General features: G+C 50.8%; 1 protein-coding gene across 1 annotated transcript in view; it reads right to left on the reverse strand.

The window, feature by feature from the left end:
• Positions 1-14925: 14925 nt before the first annotated feature.
• TRIO (trio Rho guanine nucleotide exchange factor) overlaps positions 14926-24525 on the reverse strand; it is a 205763-nt gene continuing 196163 nt past the window's right edge. Inside the window, 8 exon segments of the mRNA XM_015567633.1 lie at positions 14926-17215; positions 17737-17875; positions 19998-20198; positions 20736-20814; positions 22346-22467; positions 22728-22890; positions 23098-23125; positions 23902-24040. Of these exon segments, the coding sequence (XP_015423119.1) occupies positions 16661-17215; positions 17737-17875; positions 19998-20198; positions 20736-20814; positions 22346-22467; positions 22728-22890; positions 23098-23125; positions 23902-24040 (1426 nt within the window). The 3' untranslated portion in view covers positions 14926-16660.

The following is a 24525-nucleotide window of genomic DNA, read 5'->3' on the forward strand; positions in this document are numbered from 1 at the left end:
GTTCAAACATATATCATTGCCTCCATACCCTTTTCCTTTTACTATAATCCCACCATCATCTGGGATGTACCCAATATCACTGGATTCTACTTTATCTTACTTGTATTTCGTTTTGCTCAAATAAACATATATATATATATATACATTTTGCTATTCCTTCTACTTTCTTACATAAACAATAGCACACTACAGATAGGTACCCATTGAGTTTGTTTCTGTTTGTTCGTTTGTTGCTTTTTGTTTAATATCCCACATGTGAGTGAAATCATAGATGTTATAAAGGACTTGTATACATGCATATAAGCCTAACCAATGAACACAAACACTAGCGGGGTGAGGGAATGTGCTGGGAGGTGGGGGTGGCTGGGGAGAGATCAATGGGGGGAAAGGAGACGTATGTAATACTATGTGTACTATTTTAAACTATAAAGAATTTTTGAAAAAGAAGAAAAATGAGGGGAAGAGTGACAGAGACAAATTTTAATCTTGTAACAGGAAGTCAAAAGATAATGTCTAAAATGATAAGGAATAGAAAAGGCATATCATTTAGATACATGAAAAGAAAGTAATTACCAGATGAATTAGGAAAAGAGCTGAAATTTTAGAGCAAAAAGCTTAGGGGTTTTGCTGCTGTTTAAAAGCAAAACTATGTAGCTCGTAAGACCATAAGTAGTTACTATTTTAAATATATATAGTATCTGTAAATAGTAAATATAGAAAACCATATATACTATTATTTTATATTAGAGGCCTGGTGCATGAATTCATGCATGGGTGGGAGGGACCGTGGGAGGTTGGCCCACCACAGGAGGTTGGCTGTGGGAGCACACTGACCACCAGGGGCAGCTCCTGCATTGAGCATATGCCCCCTGGTGATCAGCGCTAGTCATAGCGACTGGTCGACCGGTCATTCGGTTTTCAAGTCGCTTAGGCTTTTATATACAGATATAGTAAATATGAACATATATATATTCATGTTATATATTTCAAAAATGTACATATTTCATTTTATTTATTTTATTTTTTACATTTATTTTTTAATCCTCACCTGAGGATAATTTTTCATTGATTTTTAAAGAGTAGAAGACAGAAGGAAAGACAGAAATATCCATGTGAGAGAAACACATCGATTGGTTGCCTCCTGCATGAGCCCCACCAGGTGCCCCACGATTGTTTGCCTTTCACATGCCCTGGCCAGGACCCAGGGCCCAGGCCGGGGAGGAGCCTCTAACCAAGGTACATGCCCTTGACCGGAAGCCAACCCGGGACCCTTTGGTCCACAGGCTGATGCTCTATCCACTGAGTCATACTGGCTAGGGCCAAAATGTACATATTTCAAATAAAGTATGTATTAAAATATAAGATAATCAATAGTCCCCAGAAACCATAAATGTGGGTTGTATATCATGACCTTAAAAATAAATCAATTATCTTACTCCATTAAAATGAGGCAGTAAATATAAACACAAGAAACCAAGAACTATGTCTCCTTTAAACACCAGTCTCTGTGAACACAATGAAATTTAGTGATATAGAAAGAAGAAAAGGCAAGAAGAAAAGGAGTTTTCATTAAAAGCCTACATCCTCTCTACTACTAAATGGCCCAGAAATACAAGGAGAGTCTTTATCTTGATGGTGGCCCTGAATCCAGCGAAGGGGGCGTAGCCTGTGAGCAGGCAGGAGCCAGGTTCCAGCCCATGCCCTTTAGAACATCATGCTGAAGGGCAGAGCTGAGATTTCAGTACATGAAATATCAAGCCTCATCAAAACAATAGCTATGACGGTGGGTGCATGCATCTGTGCCAGAGAAAAATGAAGAGTTTCCATTTTTCAGGAACTCAATATTCTCAAGTCTTCTTCCCTGGGCACAATTACCCTGTCCCTGTGACCCCAGCCCGCCCTGTCCTGCCAGCAAACGTGGGACATGTGTGATGCTACCAGTTCTGCCTGGAGGCTAAGAGAAGATCCCAGAGAGCACTGCTTGGTGCCCCTCGGCCCAGCTGACCTCCAGAGTCATGAGGGGCTGATTTAGTGCCCCCCCCCCCCGCCTACATCCCATCCCTGGCCTAGAGCACCACTCTAACCTCATGCGAGGGGCGCGGGGGGGGGGGGTGCGTGGCGAGGAGCTTTCCCACCAGGAGACCACGTGAGGGCAAAAGATCTGAATGAGAATGACGGATCCATCCTGTGGGAGTTGCCCATGCACAAATACCAGAAAATCAGGACTTGTGGTTATAAGGGATAGAATCCCAGTCAGAACCAGCACAGGGCAAAGATGGAACTCATCCACTCTATTAACCAGGGAAGTCCAAGGGGTAGCTCTGACCCCACGCATAACTGTCTCCCACTGTCATTACTCTCTTGGCCTCTGCCTCAGTCTCCACCTCTCAGTCTCCAAGGCGCATGGACTCACCGTTTAGCACACAGTCCCAAAGAAGTCCTCTCTCCCCAGCAGCCACAGGAATCTTAGAGGATGGTGTGGTCCACAGGAGACTCCACACACAGGCACACACACAGGCACACACACATGTACATGCATGCACACATACACACTTCTGGAACAACCACGGCATGAATCATGGCATGGACTCAGCCTGGATCATGAGCCCAGAGGCGCGGTGGTGGGCACTTGGTTTAAGAGCCCCACCAGGTAGGGCACAAGCAGTTCCCAAAGCAGACAGGCCTGTCTGTTACCAGAGAAGGGAGAAGGAATCACAGGCAGGCAAAAACGACAGAAATCCATATTCGTAAAACAATATAACTTAAGCATAACTATGACATAAGCATAATCACATACTTAATGAGTGTTTTCTTGCAGTAAGTAATTATCACCACTACCAGGAAATCAGTGAAATCCAGGAATAAGCCAGGAATAAGCCGCTATCCTGGGCCTTTCAGATTTCCTCCTTTTGTCATTCTAACCCGGCCGCGTTTGCTAATTCCCTATTCATTCTCATAAAATCAGATTCCCAGTCATCGTCAGAGCTCTTTAACGAATACTGCGGCCTGGGGTTTCTCCTTCTCCCAGTCGGCGATTGCTTAGAGTACATAGTTGAGCCTCACTGACCGCATTTCGCGAACTCTTGCTCTGCCTACTCCTGTGGGATTTCACAAAGAAACCTGCAGATCCTGGAACTCAGGGAGTCAGCTTGTCTTCCAAGGTTTGCCTGTTTGTTTTTATACTGAGGTCATCGGTTTTCTGATAAGGCAGGTAGAGCCTGCGAGTTCCCATTTATGTTCTTGGACTCATGGTGGCAGATTTCCAGTGCTGGCCGCACGCTATCTCCCACCCCGGAGACATTCTACCATGCCACCTTGCCACCCTCCCATCAAGAGGTGGAGGCCTACCTCTTCTTGAACCTGGGCGTCTTGTGACTTGGTTGGCAGCACCCAGCACCGCGGCAGTGATGCTGTGTGCCATGGGTGGGGATGCCGCCTCCCCCTCGTCCTCTGGAATACTCGCACGTGGGCCACCCAGCTGTCCTGCAGGGATTGTAAGCGGCTGGGGCTGCCATGCTGGGAGAAGTCCTGTTACATGGGGAGGCCCGTGTGCCCACTCCGTTGGCAGGCCTTGGTCTCTGCAGCTCCCAACCCGTGCCAGGCACCAGAATGAGAGAGAGCACACCTCAAGATGATGTCAGCTCCCAGTGGTCAGCCACACCCAGCCTTTGAGCCTTCCCAGCTGAGGCCTCATACGTCACAGGGCAGAGAAAGGTCCCTGCTGTGCCTTTTCCAAATTCCTGGCTCACAGAATCCATGCAGGCAATAAACAGTGGGGGTGCCTGAAGCAGCAGGAGTAACTGTAACCACCGCCTGCACAAACCTTTCCGGGGGCAGCCCGGGAACTCAGAGCACCATGAAACTGGCCCACGGTTCTGTGGCCCCCAGAAGGAAGCCTGTGCAGAGTTACCGAATTCACAGACGGTGAACGCGCAGAGCACACGCTCTGGAGTCGGCCTCACTCTACGCGCAAAGACACTGAGTCTGTGACCTTTGAAGCGAAGTCAAACAGTCCTTTCCTTCAGGGAGTGGAGCAGAGCCTGGAGATACATGTCAGTCCGGGTTGGCTGGGATTGTATGATTTAGAGGCAGATGCATGTCATTGCTTCATGCCTCACCCAGGAAGAACAGCTAGGAAGCTCATTAACCATCTCTGTTTGTGCTTCCGTTCTACTATATAAGATCCACTTGAGGTAATGCTTCATGCTTGGAGCTCCCTGGGCCAAAGTGATGAGTTTGACCTGTGTCCCGGCCATTTGAATTCCTGGGGCCCAAGATGAGAACTTTAATTTAGACAGGACTGGTTGCCTGTCTTGGAAATTCATGTATTAGCTCAGAAAATGAACTGAGCCAGGGGGCCTTGGTTAATAGGAACCAGATTAACATTATCAGTAGATCCTGTGACTCCAAGGTAAGACTCTGAGTGGGAACCATGGTTTTCCTGATGAGTCTCTCCACCACCTTGGTCAAGTTACTCAGTCTTCCTGAGCCCCAAGATCTCATCTGGAACCCCAGGATCATCAGTGCCTCTCTTGTTGGTGTGTTAACACATGGAACGAAGTTGTGCATGTAAAGGACTGAAAGCTTGCTTGACATGGGGCAAGAATTCAATCATGTGGGCTATCTACACTAATAAAAGAGAAAGATGCAAACTCACCGTACCTTTGCGACACCCACCAGCCAATCAGGAGTGGTATGCAAATGAAACCAACAAAGATGGCAGGTTAATTTGCATATGCAGGTGCGGAGCGGGATGCAGTTGTTCCACACTGCCCCAGCTGCTCCAGGCCTCTGGGCAGCGTGGGAAGGTGGAAAGGTGGCTCTGGAGTTCCATTTAGCGTCCCCCCTCCCCCGCCTACATCCCATTAGTGTATCAAATCAACACGTTGTATACCTCGGGCTGGTTTACAACAGGGTAGGAGCAGGGGGCAGGAGCCTCACCCTGCAGGGCCCGGAGTGAAGGTAGTGCCTGCAGCCAGGCGAAGGAAGGCCCATTCTTGCATGAATCTTCATGCATCGGGCCTCTACTAATAATATGATATGACATAATACTATGTGGTTGATATAACCACGTTCTCCTATAAATTGTAATAGTGTCATGGCTAAGAGAGGTAGGCTTTGGATCCAGAGCACCTGGGTTCAAAGGCTGATTACCACTTGGTAGCTAGGTGACCTTGGCTAATTCACTTAACCTCTTTATTGCCTCAGTTTCTAACTCTGCAAAATGGGGATAATAGCAGGACCTACTCAAAGGGTTGTTGGGAGTTAACTTAAATAAAGCCTGGAGCCGATGCCTGACACATAGTAATCACCCAATAAGTTTTTTTCTTTTACTAAAGTATTTTTACTATAAACATGTCCTTTGTTTTATATTTTGAAGCCTTTCCAGAGTCTAATAGCTAGCATGTTGCTGTTAGATCTAAAGGAACTGGCTTAAACTTAAGGCCAAAGGTTAGGGTGGTGATGGTGTGGCACTGGCTTCCATCCACCGGGCCTGGCATCATGAGGCTTCAGAAACACTGACTAAATCTGCAAGTCTCATGCTAGGCTCCATTATGAGCATCATCGCTGACTTAAAAATCACACACCTTTTCATTCAATAGTCGAAAAAAGCCCACAGGTGTGCATAAGCAATCCCAATATTTAAAATGGCTCCGCATAATACAAAGCCAGGCTCACAGAAGTCCAGAACCCTGATCCTTTAGGAAGGTGAGCACCCACAATCGATCCCCTGCCTTTCCCCTTCTCTTCCCATCTCCCTCTTGTTTCCTTCATTTTTATAGAGACACGACTGTAAATGTAAGGTATACAACGTGTTGATTTGATACACTTACCTATTGCAAAATGGTTAGTGAACACCTCCATCACGAAGCATAATTACCATTTCTTTTGTGTGGTAAGAACACCATTTCCTCTCTTTGCTGGCATAATTGATACCCTGGCCCTACTCCCTTTCAACCTTCCACATTTCTTTCTCCCTGAGAACTAGAGAGAACATGTAAGTAAGATCATCGCTTTCCTGACCCATTTAGAGGTTGGGGTTGGTCTCACCATCTCACATTTCAGGTCAGGAGGGAAGAGTTCAGTCCCAAAGAGAGGGGTGGAGAGCCGCTGGCAACGCCCTCCTGAATGACTTCTGAATGAAGGGGGTGTAGACCCCAAGCTTCCTGTGGTTTTCACTCCCAGGTTGGCCGCTCAACTTGCACCTCCTGGTAAGCACGCCCACGCCCATTCCGGGTTCACCCTCATCTGCTCTATTGCTCTGGCCCCCACCATCTGTCCTTTGCCCAGAGAGTGCCGCTTGGACAAACAGAACGGTGGGCAGGTGGGGCAGGAAAGAGCCCTAATTACCCCAACAGAAAACACAAGGCGAAGATGAAGGGCCTCGGGCTGGTTTACAACAGGGTAGGAGCAGGGGGCAGGAGCCTCACCCTGCAGGGCCCACAGGAAGCCGGAGAGAAACTGAGTTCACCACACTAGGCATGTCATTGGCTCTGACTGGTGTGCTTTGAAGCAAAGTCTCATAACACATTTCAGCAGCCACTCAGAGAAGCAATAGCATCAAGTGCGGAATCAGGGTAACTCTGTCCTGTGCTAGATGGCCTTATAGTGAAACGTGGAGATTTTTCTTTTTCCTTTCTTTGCCTCCTAAAAATAAAATAAAATAACATAACAGCCCTAGCTGGTTTGGCTCAGTGGATAGAGCATCAGCCTGTGAAATAATGGGTCCTGGGTTTGATTCTGGTCAAGGGCACATGACAGTAGGGGCCGTGCAGGAGGCAGCCAATCAGATTCTCTCTCATCATTGGTGTTTCTCTTTCTCCCTCTCCCTTCCTCTCTGAAATCAATAAAAATATATTTTAAAAAATAACAGTAGTCAGTGACCATAGAAATACAGCTTTGCTTTTGTGGGTTGATTTGAGGCTTATAATGGCCAATCAGGCTCAGTCCCTCGACTCCCTCTCCTGATCCCCGCCTCCTGAGGCTGCCCGTGGTCAGCGGGAGCCTCTGCACAGACAAAACCAAACCAACAACGGGCACGGGACAAAGGCACTCACTCGGATGCCTCTTCTTTTTGAAGACTTTTACCTCTGCAAGCAAAAGGTGTGGACTTTAGAATGACAGTGCTCGTACTAACTACAAATTGCAGATTTTCTGGTGGCATTTGCTTATGTGACCTGAGAGGTCAGCGGCCAATGGGCGGTGTCTGTGGTTTGCAGACATCTTCAGCGCAACCTGGAGAGTCTGAGAATCACCCAGAATGCAGAGTGGAACTCCAACACGTCACGTTGTATGCTTAAATGACGAGGGGACGTGATTTAATCCAGATCTGTCCCTTTCAAGCAGTGATCAAAAGTAGATTTTATATGAAGCTTCAAAAATTGTACATAGTAAAGAACCACCACTGTGACCCTGTCCTGCTCTGGACTCCCCTTAGCCCATGAGAAGCCCTGGCTCAGACCCATGGAGCCTGCGCTGTCTTCCCAGACTCTCTAGGTCGTTCCCTACCCCCAGCCTCTGGCAAGAATCCCACAAAAGAAAATTGAGAAGTAATTATGGAATACTGTCTGTCGAATTTCCTCTTTGAGGGGCTGCCTGTTGGTAAGTGGTTAGGAAACCAGATGGAGTTCCGGGCACCGTCGAGGGCTTTTCCAGTGTCCCACCCTAACTCCAGAGCCCCGAGAGGCTCGCCTGGCTCAGATTGGCATGGCTATTATGCCATAAAACATCTGGAAAAGAGGGCAGAATATTCTATTCCCAGCTATGAGAAAGCATCCTGGGTGAGCTATAGTTTAAATATGGTCCAATGATTCCCTTGTCATGGGCAAAATACATTTGTCATTTTATAGAATACTAGAGGCCCGGTGCACAAATTTGTGCACCACTGGGGTTCCTCAGCCTGGCCTGCAACCTCTCACAATCCAGGAACCCTGGGGGATGTCAGACTGCTGGTTTCGGCCTGACCCCTGCAGGCCAGGCAGAGGGACCCCACTGGTGCATGTTCGGGGCCAGGAAGGGACCACGGGAGAGCTCCAGGGCATGTCCAGCCTGTCTGGTCCAGTCCCGATGGGCGGGACCCCAGCAGCAAGCTAACCTACCAGTTGGAGCATCTGCCCCCTGGTAATCAGTGCACATTATAATGACTGGTCCAATGGTCGAACAAATGGTTGAACATTTAGCATATTAGGCTTTTACTAGTATTACATAGGATTGTAGTCCACAAAATACTAGTCATGTGGCAATGATAGCTGTTATTCTTGAGAAGATGCTTCACAGTGTGACCCAGGATGTCACACAGATGTGCCAATTTCCACACCAGTATTCAGGGAAACAAGGCCATGCAAGGCCAGGTGGAGTGGGGCAGGGAAGTAGGGGCTGCACTGACACAGAGCCTGCCTTCTCCTGGGCACCCGGGTGCCGGCAGACCTCCCATACCTGACCTGCGCACATTACCGTTTATGCTTGCATCACACATCTTAGGACAGTTGTGAGTGGCAGAGACATAACGCAGGCTGCCAGAAACAAAAAAGGGAATTCATGGTGGATGTTACTAACACGTCTGGGTTGCTTTGGGCTTTAGACATGGCTGGACCTGTTGTTTAAACCGTGTCACCATCAGCCAGCCCGCCACAGGAAATGCAAGGAGACATTTAAATACCCACTGGGACAGAGGAGATCCCCAGCCCACAGCCTTTCCAGAGCTGGGTGTCTGGCAGGCGGAGCACATTTTACCAGAGGAATAAAGGTGTGAACAGCAATCGGGTCCCAGGCTGCCCACGGTGGCCTACTTAGCCCACTGGGGCTGAGCCAGGTGATGGGGAGTCCTTGCCATGGAGAAGAGCAGTAAAGAAACAGGAGAGCAAAAAGCCAGGGGTTCCCACCTTTGTTGCTGCCTCTAGAACACACGTAAAGAACAGTGGGCTGAATGGGGAGACAGGAAGTAGGTGGCGAAATAGTCTCCTTCTGTCTTTTATAATTCTGAAGGGAACTCGTGGCCCTGTCAAGGACTTGAGTAACCACAGCACCAATTCTGTGCAAAGTCCACTCTCACCTGAAGGCGTGGGTGTGGAGGGTGGGGCTCGCTGTGCGGATATGATGGAGGTGTGTGAAATGCATGCAGTTAGCTGCTCCACCACAGCCCTTACATAAACAGCACCTTCTTCATTTTTTAGAACACACACCCAATTGGTTGCTGCTATAAGAGAAATGACAAGAACATCTGTCTCAGGTATGTGGGCGGGGAAAGTCCCTTCACTCCCCGTATTATGCAGAAATTCCCTGAACGAATGCTGTCTAAGAATCAGGGGCAGAGCTTCTGGTGTTCCCTGCAAATAGCAACAGTCCTACCAACTGCCTGGCACTCTTCTGGAGACTGTGTATGTGATGACTCATTTCATTCTCACAACAGCCTCGGGGTGAGGACTGTTACCATATCCCCGGCTCACAGGACCTCTGCTAACAGGTGGCCCTTACCCCCCATCGCTGCCTCCTAGCCCCCGGCCCTCCACCTGGTGTGTGGGAAGCGTGGGACTACCTGTGCTCCCAGGCCCTGCAGGGCCCGCAGGTCAGGAGCCGCTCCCCAGCCACAGGCCCTGCTCTGCACCCCAGGAAGCTCAGCTGCATGTGGAGGGTGGGGTGGGACTGGCCAGGGAGGAGCGATAACTGGCCCCCGCCGTGAGCAAGGCCCACGCAGTGGAGTATAGGAGAATGGTGGCCTTCGGCTACAGATGGTTTTTTACCTACATTTAGGAATTGAGGACACACAAAACTGAATTCATAAACCTACACAGAACCTGCACTAGGTGAAGGGTCAGAGGTCACCTATTATAATGAGAATACAAAAGTTGAAACTTGCAAAGTAATGGATAAGCACCCTAAAGGAGCCTGGAGGGTCAGCACTGAACTGATAGGATGAGTGCAAGCACCAAGGGTGTCAGGGGTCCCAGAAAAATGTGCTGTGGGTGGAGCCCTAGAAAGAAGGTCCCAAGGACTGGCCTACAGACCCCCGCTGGAGCTGCCTTGAGTTCAAGCAACTCTCCATCCGTCTCCAGGTGAGCCGTCTCCACGGCTGCCAGGCGCCCGAGGCTGCTGGGCCACATTCCCAGGCACGTGCACCCACACTCAAAGCCCCTGTGGCTGGAGGACACGCCAGTGAAACTCTGTTCTTTGCCTTGGGAAGCGCGCGGCTCGCACAATCCTACGCTGCGCCTTTGCTCCGACGGGAGGGACCACGGGTCAGACCATCCCCCCAGTTTGCCCGCAGCTCATTCTGTCCTTCGTGGGAGGGTACCAACCTGCATTCGAGACCCCCACCTGCAGCACAGGGGCTGACATTCTGGGCTTTGTTTTGGTTTTAATGTGGGGTGAGGAGGAAGAATTACATCTAAACTACAAGGGCACTATGGAAGCCAGGGGAATGTTCCAGGGATTGCCTTAGTTAAAAACAGGAAGCATTTTCAAGGATTTTTCAAGAAGCCTTTTCCGGATAAAAGCGGGGTTTTAAAAACACCACCCTGAGGAAGAGTTCCCCTCAGGGACTAGTGGACCCCAGTTTGGGAAATGACTCCCCTGCCTTTTCTCCTCCAGAACGTGGGTTTTGGACTCACAGTGTGGACTTACAGATTCAGACCCGAGCAGCCCTGGTAGTGTCTGCTGCTGGGTGTCCGGAACCTGCCGGAGCCGTCTGCACAGAGCCCATCAGTCCCCATTACAGGTTAGTGGGTGACCATTGTCCTGGCTTCCCCTGGACTAAGGGGTTCCCCAGGGTGCCCAAACTGGCAAAGTCCCAGGCAAACCAGGATGCATGGCCACCCTAATGTGGCACTGAGACAGAAATGACTCCTCCATCTGCTCCTGTCCACCCCACCCCCTGGACCCCCCAATAGGACTCCATTAAGTACTCTGCTGCCCCTCTCTACAAACCGGTCTTAGTTCTTTGACTGTCTCAGCTCCAACCAACTTCCTGGGACTTCCTCTGCCAAATTACTGCTGGTGGGACCTCTGACCAAACAAGAACAGAACGCTCAAGTCCTAATTTGATCAAACATTTAATTGCAATTTTATTACTAATTCAGCAAAGAAGGGCTACAGGGAAGGGGTGGCAAGCCTTTGGCGATATGGTGGGATGTGAATGCCCTTTTTTCTCATTCCCAAGGCCCCAGCTGTCTGTATAGTCTGGTAACATATTTCTTGAGAGTCTGGTCCCTGGCCAAAGGCCTTGATTTCCTTCCAAGTTGCTGCTGTAATTTATAGATTAACAACTCTTTCCTCTTGCGGGACATTGTTTGATGAGCTGTGTACAGTGCTCTGTGTTGTTTATCAGGCAAGACTAACAAAGCCTGGCATGTTTACCTTGCTTGAGGAACCGTGGCTGTGCAGAGACAAAGGCCCGCCTGACTCATCGCTGCTCCCACGCGGACTGCTCTCCTCCTGACCCTGCCCCCAAACCCCCGCCTACTTATCTCGGGGAATAAACGCTGGGGATGCTGTGTCCTTCCCAGCTGACTTTCCACTTTCATCTTTGTCGTTTAAAAAATCTGCATGGACGAGTGAAAGCCAAGATTTCATCTGTGTCTGTTTTTGATGACACCGGCTTGACTCTCCGAGTCTCAGGCAGCGGAGCCACGGGAAGGCCACCGACAGTGCCTTCCACGCCCCCGGGGCCTGCTCAGGCCTCTGGGCGTGCGCTGCCCTGAGCAGCCTGTTCTCAGGCAGATTCGGGTCCAGTCGGTCTGGGATGGGGCCTGACGAGCTGCATTTATTTTCCAGGCGGAAATATATTTATTTAATTCTGTATTCATTATAGATATGCGTGGAAAGCAGCACTAGGCACGAATGAAGTAATGAAAAGTCACGCGGTAACGAGACTTAAGGTTAGTCTGTTTTGTAGGTGGGCCTCTTCATGATTTCTGCCTCTATAGCTTCACAGGCTTTGGTGCAGCGATGCATTGCGGGTCCTGTGCAGTGTGCAATCCTAAAGTCTTTTTCACCACGTGGATTTTTACAGTCACCACTAAGCTGTATACGTGCATTCCACAGGTTAAAGACAGCACGAGGGATGCGCTTCGCTTTTGGCCGAAAGGACAGATCGGGTGGAATGAACACTCCAGGTAGGCAATGGCACGCTGCATTTCTGACCGCTCCTCGGCGACGTCGATGCTGCTGGCCCAGGGGCCACATGTTGAGCACGGATGGAGTGGAGATGCCCAGCACTGAGGGCCAGGATGAGGCTCACAATCAAAGTCTTCGTAAGACACCCTATCAGCGTTCTCTAGACCACGGACCCTACAACTCGAGAGCTTCTGTTTCTTCACCAGCTAATAGAGTTAATTAAATGTGGTTATGGTCATTAACAAAGAATTTAATCTCCACAACAGCCCTATTTAGGTATTGCTTAATACTTTTTTAAGTTTCTCAACAACATTGTGTAGTTTTCAGCGAGGAGGTCTTACACAGCTTCTATGAGATTTTTTCCTGGTTTTTTATTTTAAAAATCATTAGATATGAGCCAGTTTATATATATAAAGGGCCCTGGCTATTCACTACCCTTGAAAGTCTTGTGTTCATGACTGTCACTTACATTTGCTTGAAAGATTATTTTTAAATTCAGCCGAGCAATGGCTTCTTGGTTTGGGGCTTACCACCATCCCCGAAACACGAATGCCTTGGGGACACTGGGAATCATTGGAAGAAAAGATTAAATTTCACAGTAATTCTCCACTATTGACAATTAGCTGCCTGAGGAATCAGAGTGCCCTGAGGGGGGAAAAGACAGAGCTATGGAAGAGATCACATTTGTGGGAGATGAAGCTGGGGCTGGGAGGTTATGAACTTGCCAATGGGCAGACACAATGGACAGACACAATGACCACATCACCCTGGCCCTCCCTCTCAGCTTCTCAGATGCTTCTTAGCTATAAACATCCCTAGGTTTGCCTGCACTCCAAACCTGGGAGCACTTTAGGATGTGAGGTGCAAACAGTTAATCAATGGTGAGGACTGGACATTCTTGTCTAAATGTAGGACTTTAGTACCACTTTGCTCACCGTCAATTTCTGCCGTGGAGCGGAGCTGAGAGTAATGGCTGCTGGGTGACCGAGCAAAGAAAGACCAGCGGGGAGACCAGGCTAAGTGGCCAGCAGATGTGATGCCCATTCTCATTTACATTTCCTATTTTGCCCACTCAGCAATAAAATTAAACAAGAAAACAAACGCTGAGTTCTTCCCGCCTCTGGTGAGTGCAGCACGGGAGGCACTTTTCCTGTTTGCAAAAAAGATTGATGCTTTGCATCGCTTCTCTTTCCATGTGAGAATTTGAACATAAATATGAAAACCAGGTCATTACCGTATCTTAACAATCCAGCTGTGTGGGCAGTTCTCAAATAACCAATAGGGTGTGTCTCAAAAATCTGTTTTTATGTCACTTGTCCGGCATATTCTTTCCTGCATGAGCACATTCACAGGAGATAAACTTAGTCATGAAGAAAGGGATGGGTACGGTAACACTGAATAAAAGGGGTCTTTTTTGGACATTCCATGTTATTTTATATTAGTTTTAGGTGCACAGCATATATTAGACATTTATAGAACTTACAAAGTGATCCCATCCGCCCAAGTCCCAATATGTCTAGTACCTACCTGGCTATCCATACAGTACAAGAGGGTTTAAACTTAAAAAAACGAAGCAGAGTTGCATGTTTTCTATAAGCAGTAACTGCAGAAGAGGCAACTAGTTTTAAAATCTTAATTTTTGTTGGATCTTTGTAAGAGACTGCCTTGCAAACCCTTGACTCTCCTATTCCATGGGAGAAGGCAGGAAAATGCCCCTTAAATGAGGCAGTCCCAAAGGAAGCCTCTGAGCTGGGATTTCAATAGAATGAGAGCCACAGACCAGGATAACCAGCCCTCTAACAGTTTTTTGAATTGTAAATAAGAAGTGGCCCATGGAAGAAAGAGATCTGAGGAAGCAAATGCTCCGTCTCCTCAGATTACACCAGAATCCCCCTCCCCTCCCAGGGACCGGGAAGAGGCACAGCTCAGAGAGTGTCCAGTGTCCGGCCCTGGCTTAGGTCTCAGGGCCAGTGCCGTCCTTTCACGCCTCTTACCTTCAGGACTTGAGCAGCAGTGAAAATGTGAGCCCTGTTCTTCCAGGCCCCGGACAAGGCGACGGCCATGTGGGGTGAAGTGGGGTCTTCACAGGTGCAGGGCCCTTGGTTTGCTGGGAGCACTGGTGCTTGAACCCAAGTGCTTCGTTTTCATCAGCTCATGGGCAGCGTCGATTTTAGGTGCAACAGCTCTTCCCTCTGCTCTGAGTCTGCATCCATTGAGAAACGGGGAACCTCAGATATTCTAACTAAGACAAGGCGTAGCCTATCTGAAGAGTTGACATTCTGGCTTATACATTGAGTTTGGGTTCTGAGCACCTTCTGCAGGAGCCTCACCAGCTCCCAGTTCTGGCATGTTCAGCAGACTCCCAGTCCAGAATACCCCCTGCTGCCCCTCCCTGACCCACGAGTGGCCAGACTAATCCAGAATAACCTCCCTGACGCACAAGTGGCCAGTCCAACCCAGAATACCCTCCCTGACCCACGAGCGGCCAGTCCAATCCAGAATACCCTCCCTGATCCACGAATGGCCAGACCAACCCAGAATACCCTCCCTGACCCACAAGCGGCCAGTCCAATCCAGAATACCCTCCCTGACCCACGAGTGGCGAGTCCAACCCAGAATACCCTCCCTGACCCACAAGCGGCCAGTCCAACCCAGAATACCACCCTGCAGCCCCTCCCTGACCCATGATGGCAGTACAATCCAGAATACCCCGCTGGGCCCTCCTTCACTCAATCTTCAGTCTCTCCCTCAGAGGCCAACCTCTCTTTTTGATTCTATAGTGACCCATTTAAATAAAAGGCCCAACACAAAAAACTCAGGCAAATATGTTTAATTTTTTAAAATAACTGATGGCAAAATAAAATATTTACATCACATCATACTGTGTAAACATGTAAGGTCTCTGTACAAAGAAATATACATGCAAAATAATGTAAAAATTTAACTGAAATAATAGAAGAAACAATACACAAACAAAAGTTGTGAGGTTACGAATACACATCCAGTTCTGAATCCAATTTATTTTAAAAAGTTTCTGTACAATTTTACAAGAAACAAAACCCAAAAGAATAAATAAAATATATTGGAAGCTGCAAAGCTTAGCTACGCCACTTTATGGCTCAAGACCCAGGTGTCTGGCTGGCTCGGGAAGCAGGCTGGCCTCTGTTTTAGTGTATTTCACACAACAAAGATAAAAAGACATCCAGAAAAATTCAAGCGTGCCCAGAACCCCAGCATCTTTTGTTGAAGGCCTCCCCACACCAGCGCTAACTCCGCCCAATGACAGGCAGGGGGCGCCAGCTCAAGGCTGTGAGGGCTTAATTGGCTTGTATTTCTTACCAAAAGCTCCCCGTCCAGCCAATTTGTGTACAGAAAGTTGAATGTCAAAAAGTCTAAAAAGTAGTAAATGTCCAGACTGATTTTGGGGAAAAAAATAATACTTTGGCATTCTGAATAATAGCATAATACATTTTAAAACATTACCCTATTATCCAGTTTTATATTCAGAGTATGAAATCACTTTTTACAGTCCTCAAAACTGACAAGTTTCACGAAGAGTCAAGTCTCCTGAACGGATGGCACAGGGCTGCGACCCCCCCTCCCCCCCGCCCCACCCGACACACGCACAAAACCATAAAGCTCACCGTACGAAGTATGTGCTTTTTCTATATATTTATTACAGGTACAACAGAGGTCTTCATAAATAGTTGCATAAAATGTTAAAGCCACAACATTGCACATGATATGAAATAAAACCAAAAAACCCCCAATGAGTGCATTTACAGTATTTTCATCTGACTGTATACTGCTCAACAATCTGATTGACGGCTTGGGGGCGGGGCAATGGGGTAGGGCCCAACCTGATGTCCTCAGTGGATGGGCAGAACCTTCTGGCCCCCAGAGGAAGCCCAGGCAGGAGTGGGAGAAAGGCCGGGGGGACAGACTGAAGGCAGGACCAGTCTTATATACAAGTAAGGCCTACATTTCATCAGAGCAAAACAATTCATTCTATTTTTATGCAAAAGATTGAGGTTGAATGCACATTTCAGAAGCCCAGTCTGGCGTCCCTGAGAGACGCACACAGACCAGGTGGCTGGGAAGCTCGGAGCCGGGTGGGCGCCAAGCCCCGCAGCAGGTGCAGGGACGGCCGCCGCTGGGGTGCGTCTTCCCCGGAGGCGGAGTGTCTCTGTTTTGTTCGTTAACACCAGTGGTTGAACATAGGCATTTCGTTTCCTTGAATGAGTCTTGTAAAATGTTAAATTTGCAAAATTCTATGTGTGTTCGTTTAAAAAAGTTTCTTTTTTTATTTTTTGCAGAAACCTGAATAAAAGACTGTGACACAGCAATGCTGTCTCGGCTCTCAGAGTGAGAGAAGGTCCTCCACCCAGCAGGCTGGCAGCCGCCCGCCCGAGCCAGCTCGCTCGGAGTGCGGGCTCCACACGGTGCACTACGGCAGCGGAGCAGTCATGTTGGCTCGTGTTTCTCTCCGAAATTCAAATTAACAGCTGATTGGCAGGTGAAAGAGAATGAGAAAGAACTTCAAGACAGGTCAAACCCGAGGCAGAAGCCTGCTCTGCAGGAAGTTTTTAACGCTACGGATAGGTCGAACGTCGTTCTGGTGTTTGCGCCGCTCAATGAAGGAGGTCAGTCTGGACGTGTCGAGGACGCCCGTGCCTTTGCCGTGGCCGTGGCCATGGCCCGCCTGCAGCCACTGCTCCTGCAGGGCCAGCGCAGCCGAGGGACGCCTGGCGGGGTCCTCCTGCAGGAGGAAGCACACGAAGTCCTTGGCCTTCTGGCTCACTCCTTTAAAGTAGTCATCTGGGAAACTAAAGTCTAGTCGGCAAATGTTCAGGCAGGTCTCTTCCACGCTGTCGTCCAGGAAGGGGGACACGCCGCTGAGAAGGACGTAGGTGAGCACTCCGACGCTCCACGTGTCCGAGGTCAGGGAGACCGGGTTCCCCAGGATGATTTCGGGGGCTGCGAACTCGGGGTTCCCCAGTAACGGGTGGATGTAGTAGGTGGTATTGAGCTGGACGGCATCTCCAAAGTCGGCCAGTTTAATCGTCGGCGTGGCTGCACTCTGACCCACCAGGATGTTTTCGGGCTAGAAGACAGGATAAGGCAACCGTCATTTCCCCCAACACCCATCGTTAGCCGGGGCATGATGCTCACCAGGACCTGTGACGTCGACCAGAACAAGCTGTTCACGTGCAAAACGAGGTGAAGCTCTCCGCAGGCGCTGAGGGAGGAAAGGGCAGCAGTACGGAGACCCGCCCGGTGCAGCTTGGCCCAGCCTCCCCGGAGGTCGGTGTGAGGCAGCGCGTTCAATATGCCGGCGTAGGAAGCTGGGTGGTCCTTTCCCCTCCCAGCATGAGAGCAATCCTCTCCCTTCCTTACTCCTCACTTAACCAGCCCACACCAGCCCAGCAAAACGGCCAGACTTTCCAAAATCCCACGAAACGTGTAAGAACTCAGATCACCGAAAACAAACTCTTAAACAGAGTGGAAATCAGTGTCCCCAGTCCCCCTGGGGCACCTGGCCTGGCTTCAGAGGACCAGCGGAGAGGCTCCCAGACGCATGGCCGAGCCGCGGTCAGACACGCTGCCGTCCTGAGCACCACTCACCTTGAGGTCCAGGTGTGCGATCCTGCAGTTGTGAAGGTATCGGACGGCCTCCAGCACCTCCCCCAGGTACGCCCTGATCTTCACTTCGGTGAGGTTTCCCCATCGCACCACGCAGTCCAGGAGTCGCCCCTGGTCAGCCCTGCGGAGGCAGGAAGGGGTGTGGCCGTCAGCATGGGGCTGCTGTACTTTGAAGACCTTTCTGGTCTAATACGAAACAAACACAGCATCTGTCCCCTCTGTCAATGTGCTGTCGGAGTTTCAGATTCTACCTCCACCCGAAAGCACGGCTGGATCAGGAGGTGATTTCGTGTTAATGTCACTGTGGAGATGCATGTGGGGGACAGGGCAGCTACACCCTTAGAGGGAACTGGGAGGCTCCTGCCCACTGGTCTCCACTCAGACCCTGCCTCCTGGATGTGAGGAAACAACGTGGGCCTCTGCTGAATGAGGGAATGAGGTGCGTCCTCCCCAAGCCTTGGTTTTGTCATCTGTAAAATGGGTGATGGGAAGGCTCTACAGATGATGTAAGCAGGTACTAAGGCAATATAGTAAGTGCTGCAGGATGGTCTCAAAAGTCTTCCTACTGCGAATTTACTTTTAAAAATTACAAAACACATATACAAAAACAAAAAACATTTCTACAGTGCTGCTCATGTGCAGAGGACTAAATACCTTCTACCAATTCATTTAATCCTCTGAGAGAGTGTTTTATTGTCCCCATTTTATGGATGAGGAAACTGAGGCACAGGAAGGTATGTAACTTCCCAAGGCCACACAGCTCGTAAGTGAAGGCGGGAATTGCGATGTGGTGGTCTGGCCCTGGCCTTTCTGAACATCGGTCTATGGTGCCCACTCTGTTTGCAAAACAGAAACTTACAGGAAGATCAACACTTGTCTGGTAATGGAGAGTAATCACGGAGAATTTGCTAGTAATTTGTTATGAGAATAAGTCCTATTAACCCTATGGTGAGGCCCAAACATTTCGTTTCCCAGTGAAAAGAAATGACGGCTGAATGCACTGAAACTCCTAGACCCAAAGTGGAGGGCTGGCCGATTTCTGATGAGGACCGACGGGCGCGTCTTGTGGAAAAGCCCAGGAAGACAGGCAGTTCTGAGTCTTCAGCGTCTAGAGCTAGAAAGGACCCAGCCAGGCGACCAAAGGGGCCAGGACTATGCTTAGACATTGTTTAGCCTTAACGACCGTCTGAAGTAGCTGAGATTTAAAGGATGCCCAGGCCCCACATGATGGACATGCCCTTTGCACATGATGACAGCCTCGGTGAGGGGGTCGGGGGGGCTGCCCTCCTCCCTCCGCCATCTGACAGGTTTGCTGCCCCTGAGCGTGGCTGAGCGGGCCGGCCGGCGCCGTTTCAGCGGTGCAGCCCTGGGCAGGGAGACCCTCCGGAAACGCCCCCTCCCCAGGCCGGTGCGGCTCAGTCCTGAGGCAGCCTTGCCTCTGAAGGCTGTGGGGTGGAGGCACGAACCGATTCTTCAAAAAATAGGAATATGAGAAACAGAAACGAACGCCCCCTACAAAGGAGGAATCGGAACTTAAACAAGGCTGAATGCCGCGATGTTTCACAGAGCCCAGGATGCTCTGGGGCAGGGCTTCCCAATGCCAGCATTGCTGACAGTTGGGGTGTCCTGTCACCCCCACCCTGAGTATGACACCAAGAAGGTCCCCAGACACCACCCAACATCCCCTGAGGGACAAAACTGCCCCGTGGAGAGCCCTGCGCTCGGGTCACACGCCTCCTTTTGAAACGACTGAACCATTTACTGAGATGCCCGCAGGGGACCAGGGGGGCTGCTCTGGTGGGAGGCTCCCTCCAGGGGTGACCTTGCGGTGAAGAGCCCTTCTCACCCTGACTTCTCATTGGCCCTCAGTGGGGATGGGCAGGAGCTGAGGGGCAGGACTGGCCCCGGGCTGAGCTTAATGCCTGAACCTTCAGTCAGAGCAGGTGGCGAGCCCCTCCTAGGGCGTGTGTCGTCAGAGGCCTGGGGTCCTTTGGGGACCAGGGAGCACCCCAGGTTGGCTGAGACCACGCAGGAGCCTGGACGGGGCTGGCTTGCCGCTTCCTGTGGGAAGGCGCATATGAGAGTGGTCTTTCCATGGTTACTGGAAAGCTCTAAAACTGCGGTCTGAGAGCAGGTATGTTTTTCAGAAGTTCTGTGAATGCTGAAATACCGATTTTTACTCGAAACAGCACTTGAAGAAGTTGAGGTGGAGGGCCACAGAGAGAGAGCGCCGGGGTACGCACATTTCCAAAACCAGGACGTAGCTGGTGGGGGTCTCGAAGGTGTCGAGGAGGCTGACGAGGAGCGGGTGCTGGACGTTCCGCAGGACGCCGAGCTCGTGGGTGACCTGGTCGCGCTTCATCAGTTTCTTGTTCACAAACTTGGTGGCCACTGTTTGCTTGGTTCCTTTCTGATCACATTTCTTAACGACAGAGAATCTGCCCCTGGAAATCAGGTGGAGAACAGCTTTCAGGACACTGAGTGAGCCTGGAGAGAAGGCGGGATGCTTCCCACGCCTGTGCCCGCGCCTGAGCCCCTCTCTGCTGACACTTTCTCCTGGTCTGGGCAGGAGTCCCCTGCTACCCGCCTACGGCTCCATGTATAGCTGGAACCCGAGGGACACATTCAGCCTTTCTCAACCTGGACTCCACAGGAGAACCAAGTCCTACAAGAAATGGTATGGATGACGCCTCCCAGATTTCCCCAAGCATGGGACACGGCTGGTGGTCCCCGAGGTGCAGGGCAGGAGTCACCCACTGCATCCATGGGAGGCTTACGGCAGTGGGCCGTCATTCTCTCTGGAACCTGAGCTGAAAACATCTTGTTACTTCCAACGTTTAGTACTGAACGGTGACCACAGGTTGCTTTGCAAATGTAACACCTCTAACTCCCAACTGGCACTCACACCGTTGACCTTCACTGTCTACTGCCAGTGAGCTGCGTCCTACCTGCTGCTCTCCCGAAAGGGGCTCGGGTCGTACCTGCCCAGCTCGGCCACTTCGCTGTAGAAGGAGTCGAAGTTGTCCTTCCAGGTCACCAGGATCCCGTCGCTCCCTGGACCTGCAAGAGGAGCAGCACCTGCCTGAGCCTGGTCTGTGTGGCGGGTGCGTCTGGGGAGGCAGCCTGCAGACCTGCGCTGCCCCACGTGCGGGCACACCTGGCTGCTCAGAGTGGGTGCTCACTGCCAGGAAGGGGCGCTGGGCTCAGCATGAAGAAAGATGGACTATGCGACAGAGATAAGCACACACTTCCTCCTCCATGACTGCCCGCTCCCCGTTAGTCTGAACTCTCCCTTAACTCCCTTAGCTTTCACTCCTGACTCTTATTTTTAAAAAAGCCACCTGCATAATTTGTGACATTTCTTAAAAATGAGAATGTCGGTGGTTCTTTCCTCCCAAATTCAAGGCTTCCTTTCTTGTGCCATGATCCCCAACTCATGTTACTGCCTTTCTTTGACTTAACGAGGTTAAGATACTTAGCGTTAATATATGTGGGATAAAAGTTCTAAGACAATTCTGTTTATTGTCTACACACAGGGAGCTCTGGACTTAATGCACCTTTCAGTTCAGATTTTTATTTTTGCTCTTGGAAGCGACTTCTGATACCTGGTGCAGCTACAGGATCAGCGAGAGCCCACATCAGCCCTATCACACATTGGCCACAGGCAACGTGGCAGCTGGAGGCCAATCAATACTCACTGAGCATCTCCATATGCCAAGTGCTCGTACGGGGAATCTGAGAGGCTTACGATATGGGTTCTGCCTCACCGCTTAGGGGAGGAGCGGGAAGGGGCCTTGCCGGGCAGTAGAGAGAGCAAGGGCTTAGACCAGAGACACGGGTTCCACCAAGGGTGCCTGGAGCGCGTGGAGGGGACAGGAGGACACGCCCACCAGAAGGCCTGTGAGGTCTGAGGCAGGCACACAGCCTGCACAGGGCCAACCACCTTCCCTCCTTTCCTTTTCACTCACATCCACGCGACCAAGTTAGATTAGACTCTTAGAGCCAAAGCGTCAACTGAGTGATTGGATTAAAGAGAAACTGGGTCCTAGCCAGTTTGGCTCAGTGGATAGAGCGTCGGCCTGTGGACTGAAGGGTCCTGGATTTGATTCCAGTCAAGGGCACATGCCTCAGTTGCAGGTTCCTCTCCAACCTGGGCCCTGGTCCGGGCGCGTGCAGGAGGCAACCAATCCATGTGTTTCTCTCACATCAGTGTTTCTCTCTGTCTTTCCCTCTCTCTTGTACTCGCTCTAAAAGTCAATGGGAAAATGTCCTTGGATGAGGCTCTCTAAAAATCAATGGAAAAATATCCTCGGGTGAGGATTAAAAAAAAGAGAGAGAGACACACAGAGAGAGAAACTGGTACAAGAATGTGTTTTGGAAACTTGAGCACAGAACACATCCAGTCCAGTTGAGAGGCTGGCTCCAGTTCCCAGTGACCAGAGTCAGAGGCCTGACCTTGTGAGCGGTGCCTCGAGGTCAACCACCCAGGAAGCCCCAGAGCCTGGGGCTGTTAAGACCTATTTTCATGTTTCTGGCCGTGATGGGGGTCGGGGCGCTGGGCTTGAGCCTCCAGCGCAGGGGTGCAGCTCACCTAGAACCCTCAGGCTGGCCGAGCAGGAGGCCGATCCCATGTCGTTCACAGCGATGCACGTGTAGATGCCGTCGTCGTCGGTGGTCACGCCCACGATCTTCAGAGAGGCCTCTCCCAAGTCACTGCCGCACAGAGAGAACACACCTCGTGTCAGAGAGGCCCAGCCCCCCGCTGGCAGCCCCCACCTCTCTCCTTCGGGGTCCAGAAAAGAAGGAGCTCGAGGGCTGACGAGGAACCTCAGCGGAGGTTTAGTTTTAGTTGCACACCGAGGCACGGAATGGACCCTCGGGAAGTGTCCCAGTGTGAAGGCGACTGTGGGCTCAGCGATGTCAGTCCCAGGGGAACCTGCCTGTGAAACCGACCGTGTGTGAGCCGCCCTCACCTGTAGGAGATGCTGTAGTGGCCGTCGTTGTTCAAGGTGTTGTGCTCAGGGCCCTTCCAGGTGATAGAGGCCTTTGGGCGTCCACAAACGCGACATCTGAGAACAACGGTCTCCCCTGCCTCACACGTGACCTCACTCAAGGGAATGACGAATTCTGGGGGAACTGGAGGAGAAAGGAGTCAGTACCGCCGGTCCTCCGGGCCCTCTCCCTCGCCCACCAGCGCTTTCCTAACAAACAAATGGGACTCAATTGCGGCCTGAGCCCAGCGCTCCTTGGAAAACCCGTCTCACTGGGCTACCCGTGTGTGTCCTGAGACCTGTCCCCAGACCCACAGCCTGTAAGACCAGCAGAAACAGTAATGGCACTCACCGTCATAAATGTAGTTGGGACTGAGAAGCTGAAAGGAAAAAGCCACAGGCATTAATCAAATGCGGCTGACTGCAAGGCGAATTGCTTTCCCTCCAGGGCTACCTTAACCAACGGAAGAGGAGAGAACACGTGTGGGTTTCATTCACTATCAGCCACATGTTCACTCCTTTCAATGCACTTGAGCTTCCTGTCATAAGAATTTGGGTGGATTGGAAGCACAAAAGCGCTGCTTAAACGTGGAGCCGTCTGTCTTCCCCATCCTACTAGCTGAGTCCAGGTGTCCCTGGACCTTTACCTTCTGCAGAATGGCTGTGTCCTCACCCAGGGTCCCCAGATTCCCAGGCAAACCCCTGGTTAAGGCAATCTGATTATCAAGAGCGAAGCTGACTGGAGCCTGGAAATATCTAGAGCCATGACCTGCACCTTGGCATCTGGTCACTCCCCGTGGCCCGAGGAGGCCCGAGCCACGGTGGCTTTGCTCTATCCGCTTCTGAGAATCTCACCTCCACTCCTTCTGGGAACCTAATAGCGTTCTTTGTAAAAGGCAGGCGTGCACCTGGGAGTGTCCACGTGTCTGCCTGGCTCCTTAGAACACATCGCGTACCCGTGCCAGCCAGCACTGCCCCCGAGAGCCTCTGCAAAGCCCACGGGGTCTGCCGGCAGGGCTGAGAGAGGTGCTGTGTGGTTGGCACGGCCCAGCCCAGAGTGCACGGCCCTCCACGATGCCCTGGGCCTGCGCCAGCCCCTCCTGCCACGGGGGATGACACAGGTCCTGACACTGGTTCATGGGATACTCGGTCTCACCTTCACAGATACCTTGTTGCCGAGTCCTTCCCGTGACTTCCGATAACCGTTCTCTAACTTGCCTTCCCGTTTGCCGTCTTTATCTTTTTTCTCAGATTTTTTTCTTAAACGGAGTGCTGTGTGCCAAGATGTTGACTTCCTAGGGGAGAGAGCACACTGTTTAGTGCTCTGCCTTCCCAGTGTTCGGCGAGGATCCGGGAAGCGCTGGAGAAAACCCGACTGCTCAACACGTGCAGATACCGGGGGCGGCGAAGGCCGAGAGCACGCTCCTGTGATTCTCAACAACCGGGATGTAAAACCACCACTTTCTTAAGTCAAACAGGAAGGACTGACATACAAAGGTGCCTGGGATGGTACCTTTATGCATCAACTGGACTGGGCCCTGGGTGCTCTGCAGTTTGGCCAGTTATCCTGGGTGTTTCTGCATGAGATTAACTTTTTAACTGGTAAAGCCGGTAACGCTTCATGCAGTGGTGGGCCTCATCCCCTCAGTTTAAGGTACGACTAGGACGAAAAGGCCGTCCGCTTTGAGCAAGAGGGAATATTCTCCAGCAGAACTCCTTCAGATCTCATCTGCACCACAGGCCCCCTGGGCCTCCAGCCACTGGCCCCCATGGCAGAGGT

The sequence above is a fragment of the Myotis davidii genome, unplaced genomic scaffold, assembly GCF_000327345.1.
Source record: "Myotis davidii unplaced genomic scaffold, ASM32734v1 scaffold143, whole genome shotgun sequence".
NCBI classification, from domain to species: domain Eukaryota; kingdom Metazoa; phylum Chordata; class Mammalia; order Chiroptera; family Vespertilionidae; genus Myotis; species Myotis davidii.